The following is a 16,231-nucleotide window of genomic DNA, read 5'->3' as shown; positions in this document are numbered from 1 at the left end:
TGCCTTATTTTGTATTTTAAATATTTCTAATTCTTTCAACTATTTCTCCTAAACTAAATTTCCTTCATCATGGTGGTTGTTCTTTTTTTTTTTTTTTTTTTTTTTGTGAGACAGAGTCTCGCTCTGTCACCCAGGCTGGAGTGCAGTGGCGCGATCTTGGCTCACTGCAAGCTCCGCCTCCCGGGTTCACGCCATTCTCCTGCCTCGGCCTCTCCGAGTAGCTAGGACTACAGGCGCCCGCCACCACGCCCGGCTAATTTTTTGTATTTTTAGTAGAGACGGGGTTTCACCATGTTAGCCAGGATGGTCTCGATCTCCTGACCTCGTGATCTGCCCGCCTCGGCCTCCCAAAGTGCTGGGATTACAAGCGTGAGCCACCGCGCCCGGCCTGGTGGTTGTTCTTCAGTATTTCAATGTCTCTACTCAAAAAGAGGTTGTTCAAAATTGAACAAAATGTCTCCAGACAAGAACCGCTGCATTCAGGCCAACCATCCGATGCCTTTGGGGTGGAGAGAGGGAGAAAAGTACCCAATTGCTCTTATATAACCAGTATAAAGAGTTCAATTCCTTGAGGCTTTCCCTCCACGGGTATTTCCTATTTTGTTTCTGCTTGGTCTTCCTCCCCATCTTCACCATCTCCTATCATACGAAAGCCAGAAACTGGAAAACATCCAGAGCTGGCAATCCCACGACTATGTGCAAATATGTCAGCGAGGGAAAGCTGACTCCATCCAAGAGAGACTTTGCATGGAGGTAAAGCAAAGAGGTAAAGCAGTTTACCTGACACACCTTGGTTTATTTGGTCATTCATAAATTCAAGAAATACTACAGGAGGCTTAATATGCAAAAAGCTAGAGATGAAGCACTGAGCTGTATCATAGAAACATGCAAGGAAGGGGACATACATTATCAATCTAAAACACAACCAAAATTGCTTATAAACTAATATCTAAATTATAGTTCAAAAGTATAATTACATTAAAACACTTTTGTCAAGCGCTCTGAAGTATTCATAATGTTTGGGTTGGACCCTGTTGTAGAGATGTATATTGAACCTGAACTGTCAACTATCATATGATCATTAATAGCAGGATATATATATTTTTAGTAAGCTTGGCTAATTAATGACATTAAAAGGCTCTTCTGTTATCTTTGGAACCACATTTGGGGAATTTTAATTAAAAATTAAATTATTATTAAGCAAATTTATTTTTATCCCATATATTTCTAGCACTTTGAGACCTGTTTTTCAAAACTACAATTCCCTTTAGTGACTTTTTTCCCCAAAGAAATTCAAATTAAGTAAAGTGTGATCTACTTTTAACTGAAAGCTTAAGAAATGAACACTCTAAGCTCCTACATCAGATTTAGCACCCCATTGACCAGCAGCTGCCTGTCAAGCACCATAAAAGCGCTTTCCCTGTGATTCTGCCATGCAGAACAATGGCTTAAGGACCATGCATCTTAACAGTGCCCGCCACTCAGAATGAAACTTTAAAGCTTTGTTCACAGATGCAGGGATCTACTATTTGACTAAATATTAAACCTTTTTCTTCGTATCAGAACTTTAATAATAAAAGGCTTTCATAAAGCTTTTTAAAAAATGATTTATATATTGAATTGCAATTGTTTCATTCCACCAATAAAAAATCACTTCATTACAGAACACTACAACTATTTTTATGATGAAGTTTATATCATAATGTAGATGATATTTTCTTATGATCCAAAGTGGACTCAAGCCATTTCAAAAGAACACGTAAATAACAGTATTTATAAAAACTGGCATAACAGTTAACTCAAAAATGTAGGAGGAACACAGAGAAAATCTTAGCTCAAAATAACCTAAAACCAGCCTTCAGAAGCTGCTGGTCTATGTCCAAAAGAAAGAAGTCACTGAAAGACTTTGCTGATATTAATTACACTCATAAAGGAACCTAAAACTAGTATTTATACTTAACAATTTTTAAGAATCCTCTAATTTCCAGGTATCTGTTGACTCTCTCTATACACTTTTAAACTTAAAGTATGATTTTTGGGGAAAAGTGATTCTTCTTTGAAGTAAGATTCAACTTGGTGAGTGGAGACTCAGCAATCTTCTGATTTGGATTTCTATCATTTTCCTGAAAGTGATTACTTTCCCAAATACTTCTAAACATCCTTTCATTTTTTTCTCCCCAGATCTGCTTCCTGCTTCTTTTCTGTCTAATCAAATTGTATTATTTTCCTGCTAGTAATATATGAGCTTATTCATGTTTGTCATTCCATCCAACATTAAGTAATCTAATTTTTATTCATCTGTGCCTTAATTAATGCTTTTATTTATGATTTTGGTCAATCTGGTAAGTGAAAAATAATGCCTAATTGTTTCTTTAATGTGCAATTCCCTGATTACTGGTAAATTTGAGCATTTGCCAGTTTCCTTTTTAAAGAAAATTGACAAATAAGATTATATATATTTATGGTGAACAACATGATGTTTTGAAATATGTATATTGTGGAATGGCTAAACCAAGCTAATTAACATATGCATTACCTCACATAACCCATCCAACCACTACCTTCTCTTTTCCCAAATCTTTTCTTTGCAGTAAAAGGCACCAAATCACCCTAGTTGCCCAGGCCAAAAAGGCAGGGTGTCATCCTTGATTTCCTTCAAGAAACTTCCAGATTGGAGTGCAGTGGCGCGATCCTGGCTCACTGCAACCTCTGCCTCCCAGGTTCAAGAGATTCTCCTGCCTCAGCCTCCCAAGTAGCTGAGATTACAGGTGAGCACTAAAATGTCTGGCTAATCTTTGTATTTTTAGTAGACATGGGGTTTCACCATGTTGGCCAGGCTGGTCTCGAACTCCTGGCCTCAACTGATCCGCCTGCCTTGGCCTCCCGAAGTGCTGGGATTACAGACGAAAGCCACCTTGCCCAGCACCAAACTTAATCTTGAGCAAGACGAGTTTGCAATCAAGCACATCAAAGCAATCAACTAGACTTGTCAATTATATCCTGAATACATCCTCTTCCTCTTCTCACTTCAATCACTTAAGTAACTTTTGAACTTTCTCCAATTTATTATCCAGATTTCTGAGACATCAATCTGAGTATCTCTCTCCTAGCTTATGTCTCTAGCCTTGTTCTTCACTCATTGTTTCCCCAGTAACAACCAAGTCATACTGGATTTCTTTTGATTCTTCTGTTCTCTACCAAGCCTGGAGCTTTGCATATCTAAGCCATAATATGCATGTCATTCTTCATATCACTGGCTTGTGTTTTGCTTCCTCTACGAAGGTTTTCCTGGACTCTGAATCCTTAAGATTGTGCTAGTTGTCCCAAGATGTGTTCCTACAGCACCCTGGTCTGCCTTCATTGTATTTGTCACACTAAATTGCATCTACTTATTCAACTGTCTCCTCTACTAGAGAATTATCTTTGTGAGTACCTGGACTGTATCTTTTCATTATTTTACTTTGCAGTCCCACAATTAGCATATAGTAGTTGCACAATAAATATATTAAGAAAAAGTACATGCAAAAACGAATAAACGCTCGTAGAAATACATTTACTTTTTATTTTTTTAAGAGTTGGGTTCTCACTGTGCTGCCAGGCTGGAGTGCACTGGCACAGTCATAGCTCACTGCAGCTCCCAACTCCTGGGCTCAAGCAATCCTCCCACTTCAACTTCCCCTAAGTAGTTGGTACTACAGGCATGCACCACTGTGCTTGGCTAATTTTTAAAAATTTTTTACAGAGATGGGGTCTTGCTAGGTTGCCCAGGCTGGTCTCAAACTCCTGGCATCAAATGATTCTCTTGCTTTGGCCTCCCAAAGTGCTGGGATTACAAGCACGAAAAACAGCACCTGGCCTTGAATTTAATAGTTATGCGCATTCTGATTTAAAGAAAGCCCAAGAATAAGACTGGGAATTAGAGAGCAGCAGGCCTTTGCGGCCTCCATATTACTTGTCTCAGGAGATCCTTGCATTGTACCAACCTGCAGAAAGTGGTAATGGAGGGCAGTCAGAGAAGAGGTGATAACGGCAGGGGACAAGACAGGGGTGGGTTGGGAGGACAGGGCTTGCTCCCTCCCTCTCCCAAATAAACTCTATCTCTACCTGTAACCCAAGCCTTTCCTTGTGCTTGGCCAGGTAGGATGACTCCTTGCCACTAGCAAAGGAGTGGGTGACAAAGGGTGACAGAACATAAGAGACAGAGAATAAATACTTATATCTGATCATCATAAACAAAAGATGTAGTAATGAAGCTATAACAGCTAAAACACAATTTAAACCAATATTTTAATCAGTAGCTCAGAAACCAATCTCCACCAACACGGCATCAAAGAAACCTAGGTTCATAATGACAAGATAGACACTTACCCCCTGGTTTCTTCTTCATGACCCCTCCCCTTCTGGATTTTAATCCACTGTTCCAACTGCTGCATTGAATTTGTTCTCTGTATGACTCGATCAGCCTCTGCGTATAAGGGCCCTGTATTGGGGCGATTTCCACCTCTAAGATCTGCCAGGCTAACATTGACTATTTTGTTCTCTGAACTACTCAAGTTGATTGGTCTGTAGTGTGCAGTCTGAGCAGGGCATGCTGACCCACTCTCATATTCAGATGGCAGAGAATTCAGCTTTACACTATTAATTTTTGTTAAGGGTCTATCTTGACCATCCTTCTGAAATCCATATTTTTCAGCTTCTAATGCCTTTTTTTCTTCAATTTTGCTCATTTCCTTGTTTTTTTGATTGTTTTGGATCTCTGGTTTAATTAGCACTCTATGGTTGGGAATGTTATTGGTTTCTTTAGTTGGTGCATTTTCAGATGTAATCTTGTCCACTCTGAAATCAGAGAAGAAAATCATAATAAATCAGATGAAATAATGCACATGTTACTTCTGGGATTCAATCTAGGAAAAATTATACTTTACGGGGGTGGAAGCAAGGGGACTGCAAAGGGTCACAGTGGACAAGTCTACACAAATACCCAATGCTGTGATATTAACATTCAAGCACAACACCAGAAGGTATAAACAGAAACGGGGAAAAAGAAAACATAAAGAACTAGAGGGTAAAAAGTGATGTGTGCTCCCACCATTAGGAATCTGAAAATAAAGCAAATTAAGATTGCCTTATGACAGTTAAACCACAAAATCTACACTTAAAGGACCACAGTAGACAGTCCCTTGAAAGAAGCAACATGGCTCCCAGCCAAGGTTAGCTCCTTGTTGACTCATGAGACAAACATGAATCTGGTTGTGGAAACGGCTGCAACAGGAAATTATAGTCTGATGCTATCAAAGATCTGAACCATATGATTAACTCCTTTTGTTTGTATTCAAGAGGAACTCAGTATGATTTTAGAGCTCTTGGAGTCTGACTGCACATGCCCAGCTTGCAATTCTGTTCTTACTGGCTGTGTCTTCAGGCAAAGTACAGAACACTTAAAGTGCCTATGCTTCCTCTTTGGTAAATGGGTATGATTGTGCCACCAAGATCAGAGGGTTCTTGTGAGAATCAGAAGAGTTAATGAGTGGCTGGCCCTGACCTTATTACCATTATAATTCCATCACATCAAGCAATCTTGGGTTAGAATCTGGCATCCCATGTCCACCTGGCCACTGAAAGAATGAGCTAGTTAACAGCATGTGTCTAGGTCACTTGACAGTTGTACTGCTCACTATTCTAGTTGCCATATCTAGGTCTTTCCCTGAGCCTAATCACTTCCAGACTCTGAAAAGATCAAGCTGAGTGTCTGAACCTGCACGAAACTGCCAAGATCATGCCACTCTAGGAGGCCTCTCAGGAGCCAGCCAACCCTCCATATTCCAATAAATAAAAATGCTTCTATCAGAAACTAGGTGTGGTAATGCTGCCAATGTTTATGATGTGTGGAAAAGATGTAGATCTATATACATATATCTGTAATCAACTATAAATGAAGATATCTAGAAGGTTTGGAATATGGTCACCGAGGAAAAAAAATTTAAAAAAAAAAAGGTGACTATTTTTCTTGGAGTAAAGTTATGAACCATCCATATATTTAGGTTAGATATAAACCATAGCTTCTAGCTTGGAAGCAATATTAGACATTGGGAAAATTTACTAAGATAAGACTATGTGCTACTTTCTCTTGAAAAATAAAAGTTGGCCAGGTGTGGCCGCTCATGCCTGTAACCCCAGCACTTTGGGAGGCCAAAGTGGGTGGATCACCTGAGATCAGGTGTTTGAGACCAGCCAGGCCAAAATGTTGAGACACCGTCTCTACGAAAAAATTAAAAAAAAAATTAGCCAGGCGTGGTGGTGGGCATCTGTAATCCCACCTACTCGGGAGGCTGAGGCAGGAGAATTGCTTGAACCTGGGAGGCAGAGGTTGGAGTGAGCTGAGATCGTGCCACTGCACTCCAGCCTGGGCGACAGAGTGAGACTCCATCTCAAAACAAGAACAACAACAAAGAAGGCATAGAACATTTACACTAAAAGCACATGTATCCCTTGCTATTTGGGAGGGTAGGAATTTTAACATTAAACATAAAATAACTGAAAAGATTTTTAAAACATATTTACTGTAGTCTATCTAAAGCTATTATTACTGTCGTCATGATTATTATCATTATTATTTGAGATAAGGTCTCTTGCTCTATAACCCAGGGGGGAGTGCAGTGACGTGATCTTGGCTCACTGCAACCTCAACTTCCTGGGCTCAAGTGATCCTTCCCTGTCAGCCTCCCAAGCAGCCGGGACTATAGGTACACGCCACCACACCTAGCTAATTTTTAAATTTTTTTAGAGACGGGGTCTCACTGGTCACCTAGGTTGGTCTTGAACTCCTGGGCTCAAGCAATCCTCCCACCTTGGCCTCCTAAATTGTTGGGGTTACAAGCGTGAGCCACCGTGCTCGGCCTAAAGCTATTATTTTAAATTAAAACCGTGGCAGATTTTTTTTCATTTTCCCCAAGATTTATCATTGAAAAAGTAGTCAAAAAGACACATATGATGACTTTTCTCTAAATGGAACAAAGCTGACTCAGAAAAGTATGCTAAGGTACCATAAATAATATAAAACTTGTGATCTAATTTTAAAAAGTGACATTTAAGTTATTGCAGAAAATACACTGAGATATATAAAATGAAAATAATGGGCTTAGAGATGAAAATTATTCAGAGAATCCACATTATACTTAGATTTTTTTTTCTTTTGGCCATCAATGATTTGCACACTAGGAGACTATGACATTATAGAGAACAGGTGAAATACTTTATATAAAGTAAAAATGAACTCTCAAGTTAAAAACTGGATGTTGTATTAGAGTGATATGCTCTAATAAATATTTTAAGTATTTGAGCCGTACAGCAAAATGAGTGCATTAGCTTAAAACCAAGCAAACAAAATCTCTCTATACTTACTTTCACTTTGAATGACTAAATCTAATAGGGTGGGATAAAAATGCCAACAACTAGGAGTAGAAGAAAACACGTAATTTCTACAGGATAACGGACGCTGAGCTGGGCACACAGGTGGTATTAATAAATCTTGTCTGAGTAGATTACACTAACAAAGATGGCTGAAAATTGTATAAGCACATAACTAGTGAACTATTAGGTTGCCAAAAGCCAAGCCAAATAATTGTCATCTTTATCATCCCAAACTATGAGTAATTATTAGTTTTCAGAGTGGTAAATTTAATAAAATAAAGTAGAAACATGCTGAAATTCTGAGAAAAGTATAATATACAATATTGAAACTATTTAGACATAAATATTTTAATTATTATACAGATTTTTGTATTCTAAACAATTTCCTAAAAATTTTGCTTTGAAGTTAAAAGTATTGAAGTTTTTTTTTTTTTTTGACAGGGTCTCACTCTGTTGTCTAGGCTGGAGTGCAGTGGCACAGTCACAGCTCACAGCAGCCTCAACCTCCTGATTCAAGTGATCCTCATGCTTCAGCCTCCTAAGTAGCAGGGACTACAAGAGTGTGGTACTACACCCAGCTAACTTTTGTATTTTTTTGTACAGATGGTGTTTCATCATGTTGCCCAGGCTGATCTCAAAATCCTGAACTCAAGTGATCCCTCAACCTCCCAAAGTGCTAGAATTACAGGCGTGAGCCACCATGCCCAGCCTGAAGATTTTAAATGAATTCTCTTCACCTACACATTTTCTCTCGTTATCAGTGCTAACTACCTCATCTTTATGCTACTCAGGTAATTTTTACACATGTAATTCCAAAAACAGATTTTCCTTCTATCTGCTGTCATCCTGGAATACGCATGTGGCAAAAGTGGTTTTTCTTAAAAATAGATGTCCTAGAGCTATATCCTACACCCTCTTTTCTTTTCAGTTTTTCCCCAGCTCTAATTACTAGTGACTGGGTAACTTGATTTAGACTTGATATTTACAAAAATAGCACAAATACACAGCATCAACCTAAGTCTTTTAGCCAAAAAGCCAAGACTTATTAAAATGCACACTAGAATAAGAAAAACAAAGGACTAGATGTATACTGTAACAATCCCTAATTTCCTGAGAAGAGGGAAAAAAGGCTAAACTTGCACATTAGCATCTTTCTTACAAAAATATGTGCTCAGCTGTCACTGACTGGAAGAAAAATTAACTTGCATCATAATTTTTTCTTCCAATTACAGGAATATATATATTTTTAAAAAGCACATTATACTACTTGTATTTATGTAGTCTGAGAATCAGATTTCCTCTAACTAGATATACTGAAGAATATTAAAATGATTCGTATCTTCAAGCAGGGAAAAACACATGGATCAATTTTAACAGCACTTATCTATATTATGAAGGAATCTGAGTAGTGGAGTTTCAATATAAAGAAGGTACAATTCACCAAGAAGTGGATTTATGTGGAAACAATCTAAATGCTTGACGAACTATTTTCTGGAGACATTCATTACAAAACAATAAAAATTAATCAGAAATGTTGAAAAAGTGAAACTACCAAAGTTTCTTACTGTAATTCATTACACTTTAGAAACATCAACACACTATTATAGAAAAACACAAATTAACTTCATAAAAATAAACTCTTCTAAGATTTAGAATCTTAAAAACACTATCTCGAAGGATAAAAATCTCTGTAGCTTTAAGGTAACAATTAAAAACGTACTCACCGGAAATTAAAGGTAATTCTGTAAGAAGAAAGAACATTCAGTTTGAATGTTAGGATTCTGGATTCACCCCAGTACACTGATAGGTGAAAATGAATAAAGAAGAAAAAGAAGAAAAGTGGAATAAAAATGTAGGTGGTATCGCAAACTAACAAAATGTGTATTAATTTAATTCAGAACAGGAATTGATCCTTGCTTTCTGAGGAAAAAATGATTTCATACCATGACTATTAAAATGATATGTACTATGACAGTGAAATACTTGCAAGGCATGGAATAAAATGGAAGTGGAAATCACCATCATTTTTTCTACAAGCCTTTACCTTTTCACAGGTTCTGTCTGTACTAGGGCAGCATCTAACATGGCTTTCATCCACAACTCCATTTCCTTTCCTGTATCAGTGCAGAAATAATAGGTCCGCATGTTTGGATGGGCTGCCTGATTGAAAATGACACGATCATTTTAAATAAAAATATACGATTCTGTAAAAGAAAAAGAAAAAAAGATAAGTGATTCCTGACATAGAGCACTGCTATCAAATTTCAGAGAAAGTAGACTTATCTTTTATATGAGATATGGAAATGAATAAAAAAAAAATATGACTATTAACTTGAAAAATATATATTAATTTTTTTCCCCCTAACTTTACCCTCTTTCTTTTAGTTGTGTGCACACTCTAAAATTAAAAATTTTTTAAAAAACTGCATGGAAAGGAAAGGAGGTGAGAAATGAAGCACTTAGTGGTGCCTCTTCCATCTCCACATTTCTAGCAATTTCCATTTACTGCAATTCACACCTTTATTTTTTTTTTTTTGACACAGAGTCTCACTCTATTGCCCAGGCTGGAGTGCAGTGGAGCGATCTTGGCTCACTGCAACATCTGCCTCCCTGGTTCAGGCGATTCTCCTGCCTCAGCATCCCGACTAGCTGGGATTACAGGCATGTGCCACCATGCCCAACTAATTTTTGTATTTTAGTAGAGATGGGGTTTTGCCATGTTGGCCAGGCTGGTCTCGAACTTCTGACCTGAAGTGATCTGCCTGCCTCAGCCTCCCAAAGTGCTGGGATTACAGGTGTGAGCCACCATGCCCAGAATAAGAATATTTATTCTTGAATAAATATTCCTTATTCAAGAATATTCCCAGCAACCAGCAACCAAATTAATAGAAATGTACATGTTATGGCATTTCCCTCCTGAGTTAGCAATTTCTTTAGGCCTCAAAAGGCACTGCTGTATTTTATAGAATCCTTTATAGATATCTACACCCAAACACAAAAGATTTATAAATGATCCGAAATGGTGTTTTCTTTTTGAGCTGTTCCTTAATAAACTACTCAAGTTCTATGTTAAGATAATTAAAACCACCTACAAAGTGTTACTGGACTCTCTGAGCGGGGTTTTGGAAAAATAAAGACCACTGCCCATATTTGTGATCAATGGAAGGAACACTGGGCTGGTGTCAAGACAATCCAGTTCTAGCCATGACTCAAGACACTAAGAATCCCCACTCACGCTTGCCATCAGTCAAATGGAAATATTTACTAGATGATGTCAAAGTACCCAGTCTAGCTTTAAGTTCCATGCTTGTGTTCAATAATTGTCTATAAAGTTTCTACTTACCATTCTGATAAGCATTTGCATCAATGTCAGCAAACTTAGGAGTAAAGCAGCTCATACATTCAGGGGAAACAATATCACAGAAGAGAGAAAGTGAAACAATTACTATTATTGTTACAGATAAAATTAAAACTGAATCAAATAATTGCAGAGAAAATATACTTAACATGCATGGTCACTTTTATTGCTATTTTAACATTGTAGTATTTTTTAAGAGTCTAAAAACGCAGAAGAAAGTCCTACAAACAGCATAAATTGATAAACATTAGCTAAATTGATAAGCAACAAAAAAATTTAAATTCATGGCCTAATAATAGTGCTAATATCACGCACCTCTACATGTGTACTTCATAAAGTTATAATTTTAAATTTTCAAAGTGTTAACTTTTGTTATAACATCATAAAATATTTAATTATGTTTCTCTGGTTTATACTGTTGATAAAGTTTATTTTGATAAAGTTAATTTAAATATGAAGATACTCCCCTCTTATCCTTAGGTCTTCCCTCAAGTTACATTACCTTCTCATTGAGGCCATCCACCACCCAACCCCTTAACCTCACCACTATACCTTTCCTGTTCTTTTTCTCCATAGCTCATGCAACAATTTTTTTTTTTTTTTGAGCCAGAGTTTGGCTCTTGTTGCCCAGGCTGGAGTGCAATGGTGCGATCTCGGCTCACTGCAACTTCCGCCTCCCAGGTTCAAGTGATTTTCCTGCCTCAGCCTCCCAAGTAGCTGGGGTTACAGGCATGCGCCACCCTACCTGGCTAATTTTGTATTTTTAGTAGAGATGGGGTTTTTCCATGTTGGTCAAGCTGGTCTTGAACTCCTGACCTCAGGTGATCTGCCCGCCTCAGCCTCCCAAAGTGCTGGGATTACAGGCATGAGCCACCGTGCCTGGCTATTTTTGGGGGGGGGGGGGGAGGGAGCCTTGCTCTGTCGCCCAGGCTGGAGTGCAGTGGGACAACCTCAGCTTACTGCAACCTCCGCCTCCTAGGTTCAAGTGATTCTCCCACCTCAGCCTCCCCAGTAGCAAGGACTATAGGCAAGCGCCACAATGTCCAGTTAATTTTTGTATTTTTAGTAGAGACGAGGTTTCACCATGTTGGCCAGGCTCGTCTCAAACTCCTGACCTCAGTTGATCCTGACCTGCCTCGGCCTCCCAAAGTGCTGGGATTACAGGCGTGAGCCACTGTGCCCGGCCTGCTCATATAACATATTGATTAGCAAAAGTTGTAAATCAGCTGCAGTCCTCAGTATTCTTTAAAAGTGGTGGGAATTTAAAATTGAATCAATTTTATAATGGTACAAACATTTTCATTGTTAACCAGCAGCATTTCCCCCCTCTTTTCTCTTAAAATGAAATTTCTGCAAGAACCTTATAGTTCTTACTCTAAAACAGACTGAAAAACTAGGTGACCTCTGAAATTTATTTTAGCCATAATCATAAAGCAAAGAATGCAGAATGATTTTTGAAAACAAAAATCTCCAAAAAGCACTGAAGACCTCTTACTTGAGAGCGATCCACAAACCAGTAATACCATAAAGATTGGTAGGTACTATTAATCAGGGAAGGGGATCTCAGGTCTGCTTGGATTTAATAACAGCAGATTTCACATCTCAACTTCAGTGTTCTCTGTAAAGTACCTGATGATCATGATGTACTTAGACCCAAGAACATCTTTGCAATTATTCTCTAAGTTTTTCAGTAAATGTACATATATGTACCTTTATTAAAAAACATTGTCTCTTATAGTACTCTTCCTCCAAATTTATTATTAATAATTATTAATACAGACTCTCACTCTGTCACCTAGGCTGGAGTACAGTGGTGCAATCTTGGCTCACTGCAACCTCTGCCTCCAGGACTCAAGCGATCCTCCCACCTGGGCCTTTTGTGTAGCTGGGACTACAGGCACACACCACCACACCTGGCTAATTTTTGTAATTTTAGTAGAGTCGGGGTTTTACCATGTTGGGTTCAAGCTCTCTGTCCGACTCGGCCTCCTAAAGTGCTAAGATAACAGGCATGAGCCAATGTGCCCATCCTATTAATAATTTTTTTTTGAGACGGGGTCTTACTGTGTTGCCTAGGCTGGACTGCAGTGGTGTGATCATGTCTCACTACAGCCTTGACCTCCCAGGCCCAAGTGATCCTTTCACCTCGGCCTCCCAAGTATCTGGGACTAGCCACCATGCCCAGCTAGTATGTTTTTTTTTGTTTGGTTTGGTTTGGTTTTGTTTTAGAGACAGGGTCTCACTATATTCCCCAGGCTCAACTCCTGGACTCAAGTGATCCTTCCACCTTGGTCTCCGAAAGTGCTGGAATTACAGCCACTGTGCCTAGACCCCAAATTTATTATTAAAAAATTCAGACGTACAGTAACCTTGAAAAAATATATAATAATCACCAGGATATCCATAATTATATTCATCGATTATTAGCATTCTGACATGTTCATTTTATCTAGAATCATCTGAAAGCACAGACATGAAGACACTTGACCCCTAAATATTTTAGCATGTGCTTCCTAATTAGAGGGACATTCTTCTATACAACCATAAGACCATTAATTAATATATTTTAAATATAAAAATCGCTATAAGATAGCTTTTTTGTAATAATCTATGGCTCAATATCCATTTTTAACCAACGCAAGTTTTGAACACAGAATTAAAAACTGTATTTTTCCTTACCTTAAAAGCATATTTGCGATTAATGTGATCTTCAGAGGTAAGCAAAGCTATCTGAAAACTAGGTAACAGTATGCTTCCCAGGATACCCTCTTCTTTCTCATCTAAGAGATAATTTAACATCTGATTAGAATTTTAAATGTTCTCATGAAGCAAAGTTTTTCAAGATCTATTTTTGCCAAATCAAAAGGTTCTTGTATATAAGTGAACTATATTCGTGTTTAGGCAGGCCTTTATAAGGTTTTAAATGAAAATATCAAACAGCACAAGAATTTATACTTTGGTATATATACTGCATTCTACAAAGCCCCTTTACATGTCATTCACTTAAAAATATACTGGCATGTAAGTAATGGCATTAATCCACCCACATCTCTGATAGGATTTAAATGCCCAACCATTCTATCCCCAGACAAATACATGGCTTTCTTGGTTACATCCTTCAGGCTTTGCTCAAAGGTCTCATCAATGAGGCCTTCCTTGACTACTGTATTTTAAAATGCTATTTATTTAATGTTTTCTCTGTTCTCCTTTGGGAATGTTACCACTGCCTACTCTCAATACCTCCGGCATACTATATGTTTTAGCTATTTATTTGTTTATTACCTTTTTCTCCATGCTAGAATGAAAGTTCTACAAAGACACTTAGAATGACAGTGGTAGATGCTCAAAAAAATTTGTTGAATAAATGAAGACACATGTGAATACATATTTGAACTATGCTATATAAATTATATGCTTTTTAAAACATTTAACTTTGAAGGTTTGCTTTTACTAATCATTCTGATATACAATAGTGTGACTAAATTACAGGCCTACAAGGCAAGCACATAAAATATACTAGGAAAATGATAAACATTAATCTTGACACAGTATAGATTCACACTATTAACTTGCTGCTTGGGGGCAGAGATATTTATGAAACTTGAAATATGTACTTCATTGTTATAGACCTATAAGACAAGTTAATAAAGCAGTGTCATCAGGCTAATAAACTCACCAATGAGAAATCATAAAAGGGAAATAATTCTTTTTATTATGCTTGCTGTATGTGATTTCTTTTTTTTCCCCTAATTATCAAAAACTTAACAAGGGATTTTATTTATTTCGCCCTCATTTCCAGAGTATCTGGTGAAACATCCAGAAGGGAAAAAGTTACATTAAATGGTGGCTTTTTTCGATAGCTTTTCTCATAGCAACGGAACAAAATTTTGTTTTTACTATTCTGTGCTCATTCAGGTACGATTCACTAATGCGTAAAGGGATGAACGGAAGTACAGATTTAGTCCAAAAGGTTAAAAAGAGTTGGAAAGCAGTCATGAATTACAGAGAATGTGACAATTTAAAAGAATAAGTCAAACCCTAATTTTGAATCCAATTTTATGTTTTATGTTTATGTAAAGGGTATAGTCAGAAACAGCACATGAAGTCATCTTTATTAAAAAATCATTTTAACCAAATAATACATCCTGCTATGTCCCATAATAAAATAATCTTTCCTAAAGTTGCTTCAGAATAGACAGAGGCACTAAAGCACAGGGTGATTTCCCTAGATTACGTGAGGTTGTTTTCCTGCCTAACACTAACTAGCTGTGAAATCCTAGCCAAGTTATTGATGCTTAGTATCTGTTTTATCATCTATAAAATTGAGGACAATAGGACTTACCTCAAAAGATTGTTATGAGTGTTAAATGAGTTAATACACATAAAAAACTCAGCACGGAGAGTGAAGCATTAAATAAATATTGCCATTATTATATAAAATCAAAGACAGTGCGTGTAAAAAATCTTCATCTTCTATCAAATGACTATCCTGAGTTCTTCAGCTTCTTAAACTGCTTCTAATCATGACATTCTTCTGTTTAGTTCTATATCAAGCCTGACCGAAGGACTGTCCTAGTTTCTATTACCTAGAGAGACTCATAGACTGACAAAGAGTAAGTACTCAGTAATGTTTGCAGAATGAAAGAACTCTCCACGGGGTCAGCTGTGGCCTTTCTGAGACTGCATGGCAGCCCATTTTCTTTTGTCTCTGCCATTTCCTTCCTTCACTTTGACATGGCTGATGGTTCCAAGAACAACACTCTCCAAAAAGCTTTCTACATATTAATCTCCATCATATAATTTGCTTCCTAGGGAACATGACCTGGGACAAGAGCCATAAGAATCTTAACATTTTACTGGATTCAAGTGACATTTTAGATTCCCCATTTCTACTTAGTTTTAAAGATATTAGGGAATATCTTTAGCAAATCAGTTATTTTCTGTCTTAATTTCCATTATCTGTAAAACATGGACTGATCTCCAAAAAATTCTGACAACACACTTTGTATGTCAGTAGACTAGATGCTTTGAGAAATGGAGAAGAAATGAATGGGGCCACTGCCCTCAGCATTTAGGAGAAGAGGATATCTGAGTGGGGGCCAAAACTCGTGATTAAGAGACTAGAAACTAACGGTGTCAGCTCTGGAGTCAGAGTGCCTGAGTTCAAATCCTGACTGTGCCACTTGCAAATTGTGAGACCTGAGGTAAGCACTTTGTACATCAGTTTCCCCTTGCGTGCAATGAACATAAGATTCCCCACATTATCAGGTAGCTGTGAGGGTTAGATGAAATAGATCATCTATATAACTTGCTCAGCACAGTACTCGACAAATAGTAAATATGCAAAAAAAAATATATAGGCTATTATGATCTCACTGAAATCTGATTATTTTAATTTAAAACCTAACATTTCTTATTGATAAAATAGTAAAAATGTGTAATATCATATACTTCTTTCCAACA

The 16,231-nt window shown here is 37.5% G+C and overlaps 1 protein-coding gene across 38 annotated transcripts in view; it reads right to left on the bottom strand.

Annotated features, from left to right (window-relative positions):
- The window catches only part of PLEKHA5 (pleckstrin homology domain containing A5), a 247,936-nt gene that overhangs the window by 99,271 nt on the left and 132,434 nt on the right, over window positions 1–16,231 (bottom strand). For 19 of the 38 annotated variants that reach the window (XR_004249157.2, XR_009214697.1, XM_032159750.2 and 16 more), the window contains 4 exons: window positions 13,448–13,548; window positions 9,455–9,570; window positions 9,135–9,152; window positions 4,369–4,836 (listed from right to left, as the gene is read on the bottom strand). Coding sequence is in view for 35 of the 38 variants with exons in the window: in XM_032159750.2 (XP_032015641.1) it covers window positions 4,369–4,836; window positions 9,135–9,152; window positions 9,455–9,570; window positions 13,448–13,548 (703 nt within the window). In the remaining 3 variants the exon portion in view is untranslated. Of the gene's footprint in view, window positions 1–4,368; window positions 4,837–9,134; window positions 9,153–9,454; window positions 9,571–13,447; window positions 13,549–16,231 lie in introns of those variants that run through there. The other 19 variants (XM_032159748.2, XM_058443439.1, XM_058443443.1 and 16 more) reach the window with 5 other exon arrangements.

The sequence above is a fragment of the Hylobates moloch genome, unplaced genomic scaffold (genome assembly GCF_009828535.3).
Source record: "Hylobates moloch isolate HMO894 unplaced genomic scaffold, HMol_V3 SCAFFOLD_8, whole genome shotgun sequence".
Taxonomy (NCBI): domain Eukaryota; kingdom Metazoa; phylum Chordata; class Mammalia; order Primates; family Hylobatidae; genus Hylobates; species Hylobates moloch.
The sequence above is the reverse complement of the archived record's forward strand: the minus strand, read 5'-3'. Positions and strand labels throughout refer to the sequence as shown.